This window comes from Hyposmocoma kahamanoa, unplaced genomic scaffold (genome assembly GCF_003589595.1).
Source record: "Hyposmocoma kahamanoa isolate Upper Pololo Valley unplaced genomic scaffold, ASM358959v1 263, whole genome shotgun sequence".
Taxonomy (NCBI): domain Eukaryota; kingdom Metazoa; phylum Arthropoda; class Insecta; order Lepidoptera; family Cosmopterigidae; genus Hyposmocoma; species Hyposmocoma kahamanoa.
In genome coordinates this window covers 3,794,752-3,815,645 of record NW_020653766.1, presented here as the reverse complement: position 1 = coordinate 3,815,645, position 20,894 = coordinate 3,794,752, and the positions used below count along the sequence as shown (strand labels likewise).

Genomic DNA, 20,894 nt, shown 5'->3' with positions numbered 1-20,894 from the left:
CGAACGACGATGTCCAACGTCTACGAAATTGCGCGGGTAAGTGTTTACTTTGTAGTTTGTTGACAACATGTCAATAATATTTTAAGAATATTCGACTATAAATTAAATTAAATTTATACTTGGCTTATGTGAAAAATAACCTTAGTCGCAACCAATAAATCGGTGGATTTTGTAGGCCTGTGCATGTGCGGTTTAAGATAAGTAAGATTGTAGACCATATCTCCTCTCACTACGATCTTGCAGTTGCCTTCTTTGCATTTTTTCCATATTATTATCGAGTGAAGCATCACTTTCGAGATACTCAAACATTTTGTATTCATCACACATGATGAAACGATTGACTAAAAATATATAAACTTAAAATTATAATAATTATTATACAATTCTGTACAAAACAATTCAATTAAAGCTAAACCAAGACACTGTAAACTGAATGGTTTGTGGCTGTTACTTTTTGACGTTTGTAATACGATATTGCCAGCCAAACTTCGAGCAGAAGACAGCCTAGTGTCACGTGATCGATGACTGGCTGGTATTACCATTTCATAATACGAAATTACAAGGCAGTTTAGTTTACGGCGTAAACTGCGTGGAAATAAGAGTTCATATTAGGCCCCCAGGAGTAGTAAAAAAATTGTTGTTCACACAAATGAGGCGCCCATACCCACTTACCTCCTATTTATAGATTACCGATTGATATTTATTTGTTACACGTTTCGTTTCACTTTCAGTTTCACTATCGCGAGTTATCAACTTAATAAAAACGTGACGTTTCTGGGCACGTGTCTCATGCTTAAGACAATGTTATTGTATATTATATATTATATTTAAAAATCACATTTAAACGCAATACTGGTTCATAACACGTCAAATTAAAAAAACACAATATACTATTATTCTTTTTCCAGTGCAGAATTTAAATAATACGAAATATTCTGATCCTGTGTCTTGCTTTAGTAGTATAACGTATTATTTTCAGTACATAAGTGTATATATGTACACAGTAGGAATACATATGTAAGTTACATAGCGTGGCGGGCGCAATTAATCGTGCCCAATCAACCGGCGCAATGGGCATTCAAATTATTTATGTATCATGCCATACGTAACCAGTTATAATTAATTTAATAAAAAGAGCAACATTAATATGGTGCCCTTATTCCCAGTCGTTACCACTGGCGACAAATGGGAAAAAAATCTAATATGTTGTTAGGTGGCGTCGAGTATGTAACCAGAAATAGAGACGAAATGTTATTTAATTTGTTTGCAAACTATTCTGCCAAATCATTACAGTGACAACTGCGCTCCGATTGGCCAGCCCGAATTCGAAACAATTCACGGGCGTCGTGAATTGTTTCACTACAAATCTATCAGTTCAACTTGGGCTTTGCTATAATGGACGAAAATTGAAAAATTCCATATTTAATATTTAATTACCGATTCAGGTCTTGTGGATATGAGTAGGTGTATCGCTTAATATACGACTTGTAGATACCGTCACTTGATATTATAAAAAAGACCCGTGATCAACGGTGCGCCCTAAATGAGTTGATGATTTTTTTTAAAAGAAGTGCGCATTGACCATATCACCTGATGGAAAGTGACGATGAGGTTCGACGACAGAGCATGCACACCTAAATAACGCCTATTCACTCTCGCCTTGAAAAAGACTAATTTGTAGCGTTCAGGGAACAAGTCTGCAGGCAGGGAATTCCATAAATGTGGTGGCCGTTCCCTATATAAATGTGGAAGTGTAATATTCGTGCGATTCCTTGAATCCATAACCCTAGCCTACGCTAAGCTCTTGACGACGGGAAGGGGAAGGCGGAATTGGCAATTCCATCGCACACTCTCTATGGTATGTCCTTTAGAATACCGATATGCAGGCAACTTTACAGCGATGTAGGTTCACCTCTACCAAATCTAATATTATGTGCTGTCGCGTCCTGACGAGACAGGGCACACCCAAGTATGATATAGTGTTTATTCACAACGTAACCGTTTGTAGTATTCATGACTTTGAACGTGACCTAGAATACATTTGAGCCTACCTTTATATCAAGCAAACATTATGTAAATTTCTTTTCTGAAAACGGTAAAGCGAATAGCGTGACTACGTTTTGCGAATGAGGTTTATTTTTAGATGGTCAATTAATATTCATGATGTATTGTTAATTTCAATGTAGCGGAATTCATGTACATTATACATTATGTCTGTGTCGAAGTTTATATACATTGGCTATTATGATTCTATACTACCTCACTTCGAATTCAAATTCTTCCCGTACTAATACGGTCCAGTTTGCTTGGTCGAGTGGCAGGGACACTGGCTTTGTTTCAGAATGTAAAGCCATTTGAAAAACGTATACGCATGCTGGCAGCAGGGTGAAATAGTGATAGCGTGTATATAGTGGATATATAGTCTAAACCAAATTAGTAGCTATAGAGTTCTTTGTAAAAGAGTTCATCAAAGGAAGTACTGGCACCATATATATTTTTACCACCAGGCAACGTAATGTGCACAATACTGCGTTCCGGTTTTGAAGGGAAAGGGCGCTGGTGAAACTATAGGCACATAAGACTTGTCAACTTTATCTACCATAAAATTTCAATGAACATCGAACTTTGAAACTTTTTAAAAAAATAAGAGGCCGTAAGAGACAGCATTAATGTTGTGAAAAACACAACGCGCTTGCGCGGCCTGGAACACTACCTAGTTAATTGTGTGCATTACATAAACCGGTCCACCGAGACGTGAAGCACACACAATATAATTAGAAACGCGGAGTCAGGGTCGCGGCGGTTAATCCACTTCTACACTGTGATTAATAAGAATGCAACTAGTTAAGTGAATAACATTGTATCGACGTGTTTTCTTTGTAAATATAAAATTAATTTAGAAATTTAAAAATACGCTGCTCCTAATAACGTGCGCATCTACATGTAGTGTTGTTCAGCTTATCGCCCCCTTTAACGTGAATGGATGTAAAGTTAGTCAATTCAAAATGTTATAGAAATTCGTGTTCTATGTTTAACGCAAACAATTCATTTTTATCATTGACTTACAATTATATGGACGTCGGGTCCGCGTTAAAAAGTGTCCGAACTTATAGGGCGTTAAAATCGTATACAGAGCGTCATTCACGCTTTAGTCTTCGTTTGTTCGATTGACAGCGAAGCAAGCAAAATTAGACAGTACTGCGTTGACATTACAATTTAAATTCAACGTTTTAGCTTTTTCATATTCCTTTACATGTCACTACGTTCAAATAGGTTGACTTGGGACATTTTTTTCGTGGTTTTTGTATTAGACCCGTCGTCCATTTATTTGTAAGTTAATGATTTTTATCATAAAACTATAGTCTGTCTTTTTTGAAGACGAAGTAAAATGACAGTTCACTGCGCAAAAGTGTAGTCGGCTTGCGAGCAGCTAAAGATTGCAGGCGATAAATAGTCTATGTACTATCGAGTGAATATTGGTCACGCTTATAGAATAAATAGCCGAACTTGTTTCATTTGAATCATCCTCGACCCATTAATCATCCAATTACTGAGCACAAGTTCATTTGAATTCTAATTTTTTTTAAGTTCATACATACATACGCTGCGTTTAGAACTACGTTTATGAAAAATGCAAAGAGGAGACATATTTTAAGGATTTTTGTTTGAATTAAAATATAATATAGTATAAGGTCAATTCCTATGAAATTTCGAAATTCGTGCTTTCGATATTTATGAAAATTTTTAGGAAGAATTTGTATTTAATGTTTGTCAATGTCATAGTACTTATGTGAATAGTTTTAGATGACATAGTGGTCCCCAAATTAAATAACTTTTAAGAAAATGTATAGGGCAGCCAGAACATTTATGGGTGAGGGAATGACAAGATCAAAACGAATGAAATGGAACATATCTCTTTTTTTTTTGTAGGTTTAGGCTTCTGTCCCACTGAGGACAATTCTGCCAGTATCCGACTTGAAAAATACACGGTTATGTGACAAATTGTACCACGAACGCACTCAAACAACGACGATCGGTTGCACAATCCAATGGACAAAGACAAAACATAAGATAATTTGACTAACTACTTTATGTGAAAACAACAAAAACATGCTGGCTATAATACGTACACATTTCATATACTATACTCCGTTCGACCATTTATTTAACTTTTGACAGCTCGAATTCTTATCAATTAGTGATGTTCTAATGCGTTTCCGATTCGATTTTTTATAACAATGGATTTTATTTATGAAGAAGTTTTAATCGTGAATGTCAGCCGGTTCAAAACAGAAGATATTGTCTCATTGGGATCGTGATGTTGCGATTGACAATTTGTGTACTCAAGAATTAATAATTAATGTTAATGAGCATTTAATTGATGATTCCCGTTCACGTGGAGAAGAATACCACGATTCGTTACATTAAACAATACGAATTTATTATAATTATTTATAATTTGTTCTATTTCATTATAATTTATTAGACAGGTACGAAAATTTATCAACTCGAATAATCTTCGTTACATAATCTGTTGGCTCGATAAATTTCGTAACTAAAAAGCACGTCGCTTCACTAAAATTAAGAAATAAAAGAGTACTTCCTACTGCATTTTTTTGTCTATAGTGGTATGTAAATAATTACGGAACATCGGAGGCATGCGTATGTCAAAAGTTAAAAAAATCCTAATAATTTAGCTAGTTATTTTTGTGACTAACAATGTATTACATGGGAGAGGTTGAGGAAATATAGCGATTGGCCTCTGAAGGTCTTGACTACGCCACCGTATGATAGACAAAATTGAATTCGGAAGGCATTTAGGGATGATTCACCTTTCAAGTATTGCATGTGGTTCAACTCACCGGTTGAGACTGATGAGTTGCGATTTAAGCAGCTTAAAGACGATTCTGGCGTCCTCCTCCATGATGAGGCCGGCTTTGGCCATGTCGTTAGCCACCTCCTCACAGTCGTCATGTACCATGTCGAATTCGAACTGGATCGCTTCGTTCTCTTTGTGAGTGTACGACCTAGGAGAAAACATTTAATAATAATAATAAATAAACTCAATAATAAATAATTTATTTGGCATCCAAGGCTAACTTGTTAGTAAATACAGAAAATTTTAACTGACGACTATTATTAGCAAATATCAAGTGACAGTACGAACAAATTGTGGCAAGTGACACGCCTGTCCTTAACAGTTACAGTGCCACTCAGAGCTTTAAATTGCAAAGTTCTGAGGGGCACTACCTCTGCGCCCGGCACCCAAGTTGACAAGTCCCATGTGCCTGTCATTTCACCAGCACCCTTACCCTTCAAAACCTGAACACAGTAATGCTGTTAGGACTAGAACGCAGTCATCTGGCATCACAGCAAAAAGTCATCTACTCCCGCTTGAGCAAACATCGACGATGCGCTACTATGTGGCGGTAGTCCCGACAGCATCTTGAAACCGTTATTATATTGAACGCGTAAGGCGCCGCGTGCCTTCTGCGTACAGTTAACCCGCAGACCACCCGTGTAGAAGGATTGACCATACGCCTTGATATATGATAGAGTGTCAACGCGCAGGGCGCCGAAAGCCTTCTGCGTGTAGTTAACCCACAGACCACCTATGTAGAACGATTTTTTTAATAATATCAAGCGACGGGACGAACAAGTCGTGCGCGTGATGGCTATACGCCTATCCATAACAGTTGCAGTGCCACTTAAAGCTTTTAATTGCAAAGATCTTAAGGGCACTGCTACTGTGCCCGTCACCCTGAGACATAAGCTGAAAAGTCCCATGTGCTTGACAGCAGAAATAGGTGAGGTGGCAGTATCCAATAATTGTTTCAAATACCATAGACAGAAACCACCTCAAAGAGTTAAATGTGTCACTACCATGCATTTTTACCATCAAAATACGCAGACACTGAGTAATAACTTTTAGTATTAAGTTTTTGTTTCTGTACTTTATTATTTTTGTTTATTTAAATCAGACAACTACCCCATAATAATATATAGTCATTATACGGATGACCCATGTAATAATCTATACGTTAATGACTAACGTACACACATCAAAAGTGTATAGGGATCAAGCAAGCGTTTTTTCCGATTACTTACTGAAAATCAAGCTCTGCTACTACTACTCAAATTTAAGATCTATAAGTTACTGCAAAAGCTTCAGTAAATCCTAAGATTTTCCAGTAAAACTTTTAAAATGATTAAAAATATTTACCATCTCTCAATGGTAAAGTCCGATCATTTTTGTGATTATGGTTCATTTCGAACTGTTACCATCATTCACTGTCCCTCACAGTTGCAGTGCCACCCAGACACACGATTTGTTCGTCCCTTCTACTTCACTGTATATAAGGTCACCGTGAAAACTTCAATAATATTTTTAACCGACTTCAAAAAAGGAGGAGGTTCTCAATTCGACTGTGTGTTCTTTTTTTTTGTATGTATGTTACGCGATAACTCCGGCATTTGTGAACCGATTTTCATGATTCTTTTTTTGTCGGAAAGGGGGAACTTCCATAGTGGTCCCATTTCATTTTGAAGAAAATCATCCACCTCGAAGGGTGGCTGTTCACGCACGAAGATTCATTTTTATAAATAGTGCCTAACTTTAATATAGGAGCAATTACTTTAATGCTTGATTTTGCTATTTCTTCAATTCAAGGCGTTTTTCTCTCAATATACTTTGAGTAGTTTCGTAGTGAGAACCTATTTTTATTGTCTCCAGTGTCAAGTCCTGTATAGTGGCGAACTAAAACTATATTTCATAACTATATTTCAATAAAACTTAGCAAATAGACGTAATTCCACGTACTTTTGAGGTCGGTTGTTTTAGTACTCTGTACTGAGATTACTTACGAATAGATATAACCTCATATGGCTTTGGTTGATTCCGAATAGCAGTGAAAGTGTTGAACGATATACACTGATTACTACACAATGTGACAATACGATTCGTAAAAATGTTCACGATACAAAAAAAAACCCAAACTTACCTCGAAATTTTACAAGAAAACCGGTGTACTCAAATATTGAATACAGCTGTTTTTACGTAATATTTACACCATTTTTTTTATATGTACTGAATTAAATAGATCGCGTACAGTACATGATATACATTTATCAAACGGCTTTAATTTCATTTGAAAAAAAAAAATCTGATACAAAGCCAATTTAGCCAAACCGTATTAGTACGGGAAAAACTTGCATTCGAGCTGTAGTAGTATAGACTCCTAATTGCGAAACTACTACCTACCGTTTCTTGGGGTCGATGATCTTCAATCGGAACTGTATTTTGTTGACGTCTGTGGAGGTAACCACGTCTCGACCGACAATCTCCAGCCGCAAGCCGATATCCTCGCCGAAGAACTCGTGGTTTAACAGATCTTTCACCTTTGGCCTGTGTAGAAAATTTACGTAAATGTTGAATATAAATACAGAGGCCCTAATAATAATTCAAAATGAACTCGATATGAAATGTGGTTGGGGTATATGTATGATGAAGTGGTTATTTTTTTTAAATATATTTCTGTTTACTATAACTCAACAAGCGTAATTCGTGCAAGCTATTTATTTCTCAAAAAAGAATACATATATAATGAGAAATACTAGATATACAGGCTGTATATTTGAAAGTGAGACATATTCATACATGTCATAGTAAATCATGTTACAACTTAACATAGACTAAAATAAAATTAGGATATGGGATAGAACAAAAAATAAATCAACAAATGTGTTTTGAAGTGTAGATAGGAATAAACCGATTCCCTTTACGCTTAATTTCGAGTGTAATGGGAATGCTACCAAGCGAGCGCCTAGTGAGACAGCAACAATAACAATGATTTCACATTTACGTTTTAGGTTATGTTAATTGTTTTTTACTTGAACTATCATCGAAATGTTTTAGTAAGTAGTTATCATTTAATAAGAATTGAGGTTTTTGGCGTAGTTAAAAATGTGAAATCAAATTAATTACAATGATTGATTTTTTAGTTATTTACAGTTTATTTACACTTACGTGGTACGGAGCAAGTGTTCAAAATGTCCACCGTTTTCCACAATGCATAGTCTAGCACGGCATAGTAAATTTTGTTTTAAATTGTACAACACAAACACATTTTGTCTCACAGTATAAAATGCTGAGATAATCCTCTCACGCAACGCTTCGACACTGTTCACCTCTTTCGCGTAAACTCCGATTTGGGAACATTTCAATAGCTTGCCTCACACTATCACCACTTATTGCGTAAAGTCGCACCATCTCAGTCAATTCCACGTTAGAATAAATACCCATTTTGCGGCGATCGGGCGAGCGGAAGGACAAATAATTTACGTGTCTTCGTTAGATCAAGGTCGCGCGTGGACTGAAAAATTTCGCGTATGCGCTATAAGTATGCGCGCGTATAAGTATGCGCCCGCGTCCCGTCCTCACCCCCGACCTGTGCTTTGCTTTTCGCCGCTGCGTCGGAGCAATAATAGTGATGTGCATAGATTTCGATAACTAATGTTGTGCTCAAGTAGTAGTCGATAAAAAAATAAAATAAAATATTTTTTGTAAAGTTTAAGTTCATTAGTTTATTATTTCTTTGGGTTGAGAATCAGGAATAGAACGCACTCTATAAGTATGTCCCACTTTCAAATATACAGCCTGTATAAGCTTACAAAAATGGACATCGGAGATGTTACATAAACACATCGAGTATATAACCAGAAATAGAGACGAAATGTCATTTAGTTTGTTTGAAAACTATTCTGCCATATCATTACTGTGACAACTGCGCTCCGATTGGCCAGTCCGAATTCGAAACAATTGACGGGTGTCGTCAATAGGTGTCATCAATTGTTTCACTACAAATCGACCAGTTAACTTGAGCTATGCTATAATGGACGAAAATTGCAAAATTACATATTTAATATTTAATTACTTTGTAATTAGATGTTTGCTGTTTCTCCCCACACCACCGAGTGGAACAGCATCCCATTGTTAGAGATATTATATTTATTACAATAAACACAGAATATTTTTGGACTATACGGAGGCGTACACAGAGGTCAGTTGTTGGCACTGTACTATTTCAGCTTTCCAATTTGTAATTTCAGTGCAAACGATAGTTGGTATTTATAAGTGATGTATCACTGATGAGTAACCAGGAATATATGGCTCTTATTTCGTCTCTATTTCTGGTTATATACTCGATGCATAAACATATCGGAACATTATAATATTCACATTCATAGAATGCTGTTGCATAGTCCGAAAATAATGTCTTGAAATATTTTTTTTTAAGAATTTAGCCCCTTCTTAGGTGACAAGGCGGAGAGTTCACATCATGGATGGATACACAATTTCTATAATCCTAAGCAGCAAAAGCGTTATTTAGGCTCAATTTACATTCCCACTGAACAGAAAGGAAGTAATTTTTGTTACGACATTACATATAGCATAACCAACTTTATGTCAATTGTGTAACGTATTTATTACGTTGAATATCGTCTTCACAGCAACGGAACAAGATCCGTCAAGCTTGTTGTGCTGGCGTCTGTACTAGCTAGATACGATACGTCCAGTCCATCGATCATTTATTTTACTTTTGACAGCTCGCCTACTAATCAATTAGTGAGGTCCTAATGCGTTACCGATTCGAATTTCTTATGACAATCGATTTTATTTATGAAGAAGTATTAATCGTAATTTGCATTCATTCAAAAACAATAAATTGTTGAACAACGATAGCTTATAAAATAAAAAAAGTTTTAATCGACTCAACACGTTGACATTTACAACATTATACTAGTTATTAAGCCTTAGTTAATAAACCAATAGAATTGATTATAATTATTTCAAATTTATTTATTTTCATTATAATTTATTAGATAGGTCACAAAACCTATACAACGGAGAAATCAACTTGAATAATCTTCGTTGCATAATCTTTCGGTTTAATAAATATCGGAATTGGAGCTAAAGAGCGCATCGCTTCATTGTAGTGACGAAAAATCAGAGTCCCTTTAATATTGCATTTTTTTAGTACTGCTTTTTTGTAATTATTATACAACGAGCATTGAACGAGAAATAGAGACAAAATAAGGGCCATGTATTCCTGGTAAGACATTAGCTATACAGCTCTTATAAATATCTGTCTCTGGCTCTTATAAATATCAGGTGTTTAAACGACACACCTGTCCATAACAGTTGCAGTGCCACTCGGAGCTTTAAATCGCATAGATCTGAGGGGCACTGCTATTGCGCCCGTACAAAGTCCCAAGTACCTGTCATTTCACTCGCACCCGTTAAGGGTAACTTAAAAACCGGAACGCAGTAATGCTCTTGTTGCCGCTTGGCGGTAGAAATAGCTAAGGTGGCAGTACTTCCCTGGACGAACTCTTACAAGGAGCTCTACTGCTACTTAAAATTGGTGCAAATAACAATTCCCCAGCTATAATTTATGCTATAATAACAAAAGTTCGCTGCTTTTTCGTTACGCCGCAATGTAAATTGAGCCTTAGGGTTATGTCGCTATCAAAACGTTATTTCCTGCCATCGAGTATATAACTAGAAACAGAGTCGAAACAAGAGCCATCCATCCCTGGCAAGTCATCAGGCAAATGGGCCTTATATCACTTTTAAATATCAACTCTCGTTTGCGCTGAAATCACAAATTAGAAAGCTGTAATAGCACAGCGCCAACAACTCACCTGCGTGTACGTCTCCGTATATGCCAAAAATATTCTGTATTTATTGTAATAAAGATAATATCTCCAACAATGGGGGCTGTTCCATTAAGTGGTGTGGGAAAAACAGTAAAACATCTAATTACAAAACAAACAGAATCACATGCCATCCGTAATTATTTATTCACGACACCCGCCAATTGTTTCGAATTCGGGCTGGCCAATCGGAGCGCAGTTGCCACCGTACAGTTGTTCACCGTAATGATTTGGCAGAATAGTTTTCAAACAAATTAAATGACATTTTGTCTCTACTCGATGTTTCCTCCTAAACTTGAATTTAAAAAATTATAAGAATACCTGTCCTTCTTATCCGGCCGTATGCACTGCTCGATGATGTCTCGAACTTCAGGGATTGTGACTTTCTCCAAACTCTGAGGTTTTACTCCCTACACAGAACAAAATTCGCATTCAAACAAATAGAAAATCGAAAGATAGAGTAGACAATAATTCCACACACTAATAGGGCTTATTATTCGGAATAACTAACATAATAATTAAATTTTTTTGACAACCATATTGATTACCTGGTATTAAATTAGAGAATTATCTTTTTTTTCTTTAATATATGAATATGAGAGCAACAGAATTCACTGTCAAGACGGAACCCAGAACACCCACACAAGAATCAATGTAGAAAGGTCCAATTTTTGCTAATTGGTCCTACCAGGAATCGAACCTTGGATCTCGTGAAATCAAATTTTAAGTAATGAAAAAACGCTGGCGCTGCTTCGACCATAGTAGAAATAGTTTTTTTTTTCTATAACTAATGACAATACATTCCTCTAGCCCATGCGTCATGTCCGTAAACAATTATAATAAACTGCCTAATAGACTGAAAAATGAAACCAACGAAAAAGGTAAATTCCAAAACAGCCCCTTACTCTCTTCCCTTCTACTTTGTTGTGCCCGAGAGGGTCCACGATGTGGTCCTTGTACTATATAATACCTACTGTATACCATTGTGGAATGCAAATAAACATATTGAATTGAGAAGAAAAAAGCCCGAGGGTTTTATTTGGAGCATTACATTCAAATTAGCCTGCATGCATATCATACTAATTACTCGCAAATATGATTAAAAACATTGTATGTTTCACGGTCGGTACGGGAATTACGAACCTCGACTCCGAAAACCCTAAGTCTTCGATTTCGGGCTTCTAAGTTTCGTTCGTAATTCCTTATTTACCGCCCTTAATATACCACATTAACTAGCTACGGCATTATTGACCACTTGCACTAAACTTAAGTACGGCTTAAACCAAAACTTGCAATGCAAAAGACACGCAAGATATTGTCTTAAGAGTGTCTTATCAATTTAAGCATTGGTGTAAGATAAAGTTTAGTACAAGTGGACATTAGAATAATATAAACGGGAAGCTGTACATAATTATTTTATCACCTCACTAGCTCGGAAAGGCTTTCTTTGTCGTTATAAATCTGCGCGCAAAAACTTTTTGAAATTCGAACATGACGATGGACCGTGATGCACCAAATTTTTTCATCCGATGAAAAATAAAACATAATAACACGTTCAAATATGCGATTTGTCACACATTATTTATGTAATATAAATCCGTTATATATTGTTTTTTATTATTATTGTTGACATTTCTTTCATCTACCATTTTCCTCGCTATAGTGAGGTGAAATGTTGTCTATTTCGCTCGGCAGCAAAATTGTTTTGCGTGAAAAAGTAACCCACTGACCGAAACAACTTTCTTGTAGATCTGCGCGGGCCCGCTGCACTCGCTGTACGGGTACTCGCCCGTGGCCATCTCGAGCATGCACATGCCGAAGGCGTACACGTCCACCGACTCGTCGTAGTGCTCCTCGTACATCTCCGGTGCCATGAACTCCGGTGTTCCTGTGGGGAGGTTTGGAGTTTCAACAGAACTTGTCACATCATCAACAACCCTTTACCTGGGCACGGGTGTCTTTCAAGGTGACCGTTTAGACTACAGCATAATACACTATAACACTAACACAATTATGTTTTGATTTTTGTCTTGAAAACAGTAAAAATATACGTACACACCTGAACCTTGATTTTAATTCGAATCTGGGGGTCTACTCTCGTTCAAGCGTATAAGACGCATGATGCGAAAGAAACTTCATACTTGACGTCGTCTTTTAATTTGGTCGAGTATTACTTATTTGACAGTTATTTATTCGGACGGACGTCTGACGGGTCGGAGAATGAGAGTAGGCCCTCTGAATCGATCCGATCGGGTAGCCCATCCGAGTCACGAAATCAGATGGGTTTCCGAACGAGAAGATGAACCTGATTCCTATATCTTTCTAATTTATGAGTTAAATCAACTATTGTTCCGATTTGGAACGTCAAAAGTTTCCTATCGGCAAGTTGTGAATAGCAATTATGCGCCTCGACTCGGAAGGGACGCAGTTTCCGATCTGGAGAAGCAATCAAAATCAAACTGAAGATATTATATTCTGTGGCTCTAGTGAAAACTTGTACCTCAACTCAAAAAAGCCAACTTAACAAGGAAACGCAAAAATACTTAACGCCTAATACCTTAATAAGTTTTAACAGTCTTTCGCGTCTCCTTGTAAAGTTGACTTTTTTGACTTATACCCCTTTTCACTAGAGCCACAATATATGGCCATGGATACCAATTAATTCCTCTTTAATATGAAATATTATAAGTCGTCAACTTGTTTTCGTTGTAATATTATTAAATATGATCTTGATCTAAAATTGTTTACTGAACTTTGACAAATGTGCGTGACAACAGATGGCACTACGTGTTACAAAAAATTAACAATTTAAAAATTAACGATTCCTTATAAATCGACCCTTCCTACGTAAAGTATCGTATGTCGAAATTGTCAAGTTTACAGGGGAGCTTTTTAAAGTTTTGAATTCATTGAAATGTGCATGACACGTGACTTTAGCATTTCTCAGTTTTAATCGGCAAAGCTAGTTACTCACATTGAGTATTATAAAATCCTAGATATCAATTAGATGTACAACCACAATTTACTTTATAATTTTATATTAACGCGGATGTGCGTCAACAAGCGGGTAAACTGAAGTTAATTAAGTGTAGTGAAGTGGACGGGTCGGGTGACAGTATAAAATTATAAAATAAATTGTGGTTGTTCATCTAACCGATATCTAGGCTTTGATAATACTCTATGTGCTTTGTCGAATAAAACTCGGAAATGCTAAAGTCATGTACTATGCCCATTTCAATGAATTCAAAACTTTAAAACGCTCCCCTGTAAACTTGGCAATTTCGACATACGATACTTTACGTGGGAGGGGTCGAAATGGTGCTAATCCTAATAAAAATAAAAGAATGACCGTTACTATCCATAAAAACAAAAAGCGCCATCTAGTTGATTTGTTTGTTATTACTAGAAATTAGAGTAGCTTCGATAACTTGCAGCTCGTCAATGTGAAACAAATTACTTACAAAAATAGCTATTTTGTACTCGTCGCGACATCTGGTGTATGAATAGGTACTAAATACCTAACTATAGTCTGTCTTTTTGAAGATGGAGTAAGAGCAGCTAGTCGATAAATACTCAATCGACTATCGAATAAATATTGGTCACGCTTACGGAATAAATAGCCTATTATAATAGGCGATTCATTTGAATCATCCTCGACCCATTATTCATCCAATTATTAAGCACAAGTTCATTTGAATTGTCAATTTTTGCAAGTTCATACATACACTGTATTTAGAACTATGTTTATGAAAAATAAAAAGAGGAGACAATATAGCTAATCAAATCCGGCTACTTTTGTTAAAATGTATATCAATAAAAATTCGTCTCGATACGAGAAGGCCAACCGTCAAAATAAGAATAAAGAAGGCAATAACGCAATCAGTAATCATTAGAACGTCGTAACATTCACAATTCAATTATTTTTGGCACAATTTTATATTCTTTAACAGTCTATCGACAAAACTATCGACAACAACTACATAACTATTTAAATTTTTATGAAAACAGGCAGCCCTGTAAATGTCAGACAGGAAAGACAGTCAGACTATACGCTGTCCTGTATCGCAATTTGCAGTCCTCCGGAGTTATTGATCCATGGTATTATTAACAAATTATATTCGGCGTTTATACTGAAAATTAAAGTGACTAACCTATAACGGACTTGGCGAAGCTCCGGTTCTTGAGCGTGGCCAATCCCAAGTCGCCAATCTTTACGCTGCCAGTCGTCCCCGTTATGAAGATGTTGTCGCATTTCAGATCTCTGCAAATACAATGTAAAAATTAAAAAGACGATTTAAATACACATAAGTAAAATAATAACTATGTTAATTATATTTCGCTTATTCTCGGTATCAATCGAGTTACGTTTCACTACTGAACACGGAGCCTCATAAAATTCATAAAATGTGGCAACGCTTCCCTGGACGAATTCTTTTACAAGGAGCTCTACTGCTACTAAAAACCTCGATGGGAACTATGCATTATGTTTATGAAAAATACAATTGAGACATATTTTCATTGACTTACAATTATATGGACGTCGGGTCCGCGCTAAAAAGTGTCCACACTTGTAAGGCGCTAAAATCGTATACAGAGCGCCAAACTCCGCTTTAGTCTTCATTTGTTCTACTGACAGCGCGATACTGCGATGACATTACAATTTAAATTTCGAATAGGTCGACTTGGGACATTTTTTTCGTGGTTTTTGTATTAGACCCGTCGTCCATTTATTTGTAAGTCAATGCATATTTTAAAGTTTTTCATTTTAAATCCATATAGATGATCAAATCCGCCTATTATTAAAATGTAGATGAATAAAAATTTATTTCGATACTACTAGGCAAACTGACAAAATAAGAATAAAGAAAGCAATAACGCAATTAGTAACCAATAGAACGTTGTAACATTCACAATTCAGACATTAGTAGCAAAGTTTTACCTTCTATTAATCTATCGATAAAACTATCGACAACAACTACATCATTATTTAAAATGTTATGAAAACTGGCAACCCTGCTAAAGTCATTTTAGTCCGTCTTCAAAAGACTATAAATATTTATAAACGTACGTAAATTAGAAATTCATGGGTATGGGATGCCATAGGGATTCGAACCGACGTCCTTTCAATTTAAAAGCAACCGTTCTCCCATTGGTCTACCAGCGTTCGGAACTAACCTTGCTATCACTCCAAGAGCCAACCTCTTAGAGTTTCTTAATCATTCTTCTCATGACCTTGGTAGGAATGTTTAATTGATCGGACAATTTTAAGTAAAAATTGCTTACCTCTGAAATAAGGATACTCTTGGTTTTTATTTTTAATTGAACTGTGAGACGATTTTAATGTCAAGGTCAAATAATCATTTATTCCATAGGTAAAATTTTTACACTTGAAAACATAATTTTTTTTAAGCTACTGCTCGTTAACTACGCTAATACAAACAATGTCGTTTAAATGATCGTCAAAAAGATCAACCACACTTAGGTTGCTGACAGATTACATGTTTGCAATTTCTTTAAGTTGATTACGACATGAAACATTCAGTCTGTTAGCAGCATTACTTAAGGTCATATGGCTTAAGATATGGATAAGGTAAACAAACTGATCGCGACATAGCACGCTCTAATTGTAACCGAGGAAGGAAAACCGCGCCGCGGTCGATGCATGGTTCTGTTAAACCTTTTTAACTTGGAAATAGAGTTACCTGTGAATGATAGGCGGAGTTCTCGAATGCAAGAAGTTGAGCCCCTTTAGTATCTGCCGGCACCAGGACTTCAGCACTTTCGGATTGATGCGCTTGAAGCGGCGGAGATAACTGCAAAATATATTTTTACGTGTTACTTCACAATGCACTACTTCAACATGATTAACCTTCCTCCCACCGCCGAGCACGAGTTTTCTCTAAGAGAAAGTTAAATTTTTTATGACACCAATTGACAAGACATACAAGTGCGATTAGCAACTCGCCCGAAACAGTTGCAGTGCCACTCCCTAGCTGCAAATGGCAATGATCAGATGGATACTCGCTGCATTTGGTTTGACTGACACGGTACCTCGCGCAGAGTATTACAAAATGTTAGAGGCAGTATTTTTCTTAAAGAAAAACGTTTAAATAATGTAGTGTTTTTTTCACATAATCGGTATGGGTATCGGCTACTCATTTTCCTCTTTAAATATTTATTTCGTTCAACCTGTCACCTCGTATATGAAAATGACGATTAGTATACCAGGACCCCAATTCAGAACTCTTCGATATCTTAACCGAATCCTTCGATAGAATATCGTTCTCGAAGGGCGCTTTCAGAGCTATACAGAACATTCGACTTAAAACATTCGATTCGGATTCAGATACGATATAGTTATCCAACAACGTTTATGGAGTTAGTCGGCGAATATAGATTATAAGAAAAATTATATTCTATTACATACATTTTTAAGACTTTGAAGGCCTAAAATATAGGAATGCATTAGTCTCGTATTAAAATAAATAAAAATTTAACAAAATCCAGATTTTATTTAAAATAATAAAAGATTTTCATATTATATTTTTGCTTTGTATACTATAGGACGTTCTGTAACTTTCATTCGATAACTGTGTTCTGAATAACGTTTATAGCCTTTGCTACAGCATTTGCTATATCATCGAGTATATAACCAGAAATAGAGACCAAATTCCTGGTAACACATTAGCGATACAGCTCTTATAAATATCAACTCCCGTTTGCACTGAAATATAGTCAGGCCAACTACTGACCTGTGTAAAATAATATCTCTAATAATGCCGTGCTGTTCTATTCGGTGGTGTGGGAACATCTAATTACAAAACAAACGGAATCACATTTCATCGGTAATTAAATATGTAATTTTGCAATTTTCATCCATTACAGCAAAGCTCAACTTAAGTGGTCGATTTGAAGAGAAACAGTTGACGACACCCATTGACGACACCCGTCAAATGTTTCGAACTCAGGCTAGCCAATCGGAGCGCAGTTGTCACAGTAATGATATGGCAGAATAGTTTTCAAACAAATTAAATGACGTTTCGTCTCTATTTCTGGTTATATACTCGATGGCTATAGTCGAGAAGTATGAGTAATCGAACGGGTGTGACGTCATTTCAGTTCGGTTTCGAATTCGACAGTTTGACGTCCGAATCGGTTATTGTGAATAAAAATGAAAAAGATATTGTACGATATCTAACCGAATCCGTCGACAACACTTATCCTTAGGTTCTGAATCGACCTGCATTTTCCAAATGGCATTATTGTTTTTAATCAATCGATCATCAAACGCTTGTTAAGCTTATGATATTTCCGTAGCTCTAATGGAAAGGGGTACTAGTAAAAAAAAAACCAACTTTACAATGCGAAAAACAGTTAAAGCTTAATATGATATTACGCGTCAAGTGTTTTTCGCGTTTCCTTTTAAAGTTGGCATTTTTTACTTGTACCCCTTTTTAATACTGAAAATGCGAGGCGGTTCCAATTATGTGTCCGACAGTGTAATTTACTCACGCTTTGAGCGTCCCAGAGAGCATAAGTTCAGTGATAAGCACGATGTTCTTTTTCTTAGCAACAGTTCCTTCCCAGTAATTGTAGAACCGCACGATGTTCGGGTGTTGCAGCTTCTTCAGCATGTCCGCTTCCTCGCGGAAACGAAGACGCTCGGTTTTGTTTAGTTTTTTCTCCTGAAAATATAATAATTTCAATTTTAAAAATTCTTCGAAAGTTTTACTCCAGGCCCTCGTCCACTCAGGGTGATCTACACACCTATTCCAATAAACAAAACCTAATTTAAGGTTAACGTAGTTATCACTTTTATTATCAAAAAGAAAAGAACAGGGAATTTAATTAGTTTCTTTTTTTAATAACGGACACACGCTTGGTCGCAACCTCACCTGATTGTACGCGTTTGTCTAACAAATGCCTATTCACTTTAACCTTGAATAGCCCCAAATTGTAATTTTCGAGAAACACAGACTATTCCTTTAGTATTCTTTATTTTCCTTTCGAGTTTTGAGCTTCATTCATTGCCCATAAGCTGACCCGGTCAATAGATGCTTGCGTACAAAAACTACATTAGTTTTAAATTATGCGTCATAAACCAATCTTAATTTTAATTTTAAAAAAAATGAAAAAATTCGAACTTGTAACAAGGCAAAAAAGATTTGATATGAAATATATTTTTAATTGTGTGAAAACCCTAGTTAAGTCATTGGCAGACTTTCTGTCAAAATAAAAAATCGTCATACTCGTGCACAATCCCTGCGCAGTCAGTTGTTACTACAACATTGTCTCGACCGAAATCGTTCTCTGGGTGATCAACAATAAATACAAAACACACAAAATATTTTGCACAAAAATATTTTTTCACCCACCTCGTTGCAGAACAGTATTAGGTTCCAATTACCCCATAGCTCATATGCCTAATTTATATAATGTCTGCTCCAAACAAGTGGATATTTCCGTTGACTCACTGCTAGGTTTCAAAAACAAAATTCTTAATTTTCTTGGTTCGGGCACATAGCATTCTATTTTTTTAACATCAAGTGCGAACGTACGAACAAGTCATGCGCCTGATGGTAAGCTACACGCCTGTCCATAACAGTAGCAGTGCCACTCAAGGCTTTAAATTGCAAAGATCTGAGGGGCACTACCACTGCGCCCGTCACCCTGACACATACGTTAACAAGTCCCATTTGCCTGTAATTTCACCAGCACCCTTACCCTTCAAAACCGGAACACAGTAATGCTGACATTACTGCTTAGCGGCAGAAATCGGTAAGGTGGCAGTACTACCCTGGACGTACTCTTTCACAATTTTTGATACTTTTCTAAACATTGTTTAAACATTCTTCTTTGCATAAAGTGCTCACCTATAATTAGTTACGCAATTAGACTAAGTCTTTGAAATGTATTAATACCTACATGAAATATTGTAGTAACTGCCTAACAAATAAATAAATAAATCAATAAACATTCATTTATTATACAAAAATCTTTTTTTTTCTTCCTTAATTCCCAGTACTCACAATAAAGCGACACATACCATTGTACACATATTATAAGTACACATATTTTTCTATAAATCTAGCCATACGTCATTCTGTACGCAGTGGATATAGTTGTTATACTTTAGTAGGCCATGATTTTTGATAGCAGTCTCCGTTTTGACTTTGACAGTATTGTTAGAATGTGGTCTTGACAACTTTTATTTTTATGATACCATGTGTCCGAACGAACAAGTCGTGTCAACTGAAAATTAACAGTTGCAGTGGCACTCAGAGATATTTAAATCGCAAAGATCTGAGGGGCACTCCCACTGCGCTCGTCGTCTTGAGACATAAATTCAGCAGCTTGCTTCTGGGCGGTGATTGACTCAACCTTATATAGTGACTATGGCTTACATAATTAGTTATTGTTAATGTTAGTGTAAGTTGTACAATACGAAAAAATTAATGAATAAAGTCCCATGGGCTTGTAATTTCACCAGCTCCCTTACCCTTCGAAACCGGAACGCAGTAATGCTGACATTACTGTTTGGCGGCAGAAATAAACAAACTCTTTCACAAGGAACTATACTACTAAAACGTGTGGATACTCACGAGCAGCTCGCACCAGGCGACGGCCACGCCAGTCTGCGTGTCGAGGCCGTGATACACCGTCTTGAAAGACCCGCGGCCGACTTCTTTGTCGTACTTGAAGAACCTGAAACGTAATGTAGTGAATTTCTTTTTTAATGCCAATGGTTAACATAGGTTTACCAATAAATGTCTATGTTTATAAACATGGAAGTGAATTTATTTGCTACTCCGCGAACCCAGCGAAGGTTAACTCGTTTTTTTAATGGTACCAAGAGACAGGATGAACAAGTCGTGCGCCTGGCGTTAAGCGACACGCCTGTCCATAACAATTGTAGTGCCGCTAAGTCTAAAGCAAAAGTCTGAAGATCACTGCCACTGCGTCGGTAACTCTGAGACATAAGTTGAAAGTCCCATGTGCCTGTAATTTCACCAGCACCCTTACCCTTTAAAATCGAAACGCAGTAATGCTCACATCATTGCTTGGCGACAGAAACATGGTTAGGCAGAACTTCTGTTTAGGGGGTTTATTCAAATTGAATCCACACCTAAACTTGTACAATGAAAAGTACATGGGTTTTTGAAATCAATAACATTAAT

At 36.5% G+C, this 20,894-nt stretch overlaps 1 protein-coding gene across 1 annotated transcript in view; it reads right to left on the bottom strand.

The window, feature by feature from the left end:
- LOC113228959 (serine/threonine-protein kinase WNK1-like) overlaps positions 1-20,894 on the bottom strand; it is a 130,380-nt gene that overhangs the window by 60,828 nt on the left and 48,658 nt on the right. The window contains exons 8-15 of the mRNA XM_026462403.1: positions 20,319-20,421; positions 18,229-18,401; positions 16,419-16,529; positions 14,868-14,977; positions 12,447-12,604; positions 11,038-11,126; positions 7,262-7,405; positions 4,863-5,027 (exon numbers count right to left, since the gene is read on the bottom strand). Of these exons, the coding sequence (XP_026318188.1) occupies positions 4,863-5,027; positions 7,262-7,405; positions 11,038-11,126; positions 12,447-12,604; positions 14,868-14,977; positions 16,419-16,529; positions 18,229-18,401; positions 20,319-20,421 (1,053 nt within the window). The remainder of the gene's footprint in view (positions 1-4,862; positions 5,028-7,261; positions 7,406-11,037; positions 11,127-12,446; positions 12,605-14,867; positions 14,978-16,418; positions 16,530-18,228; positions 18,402-20,318; positions 20,422-20,894) is intronic.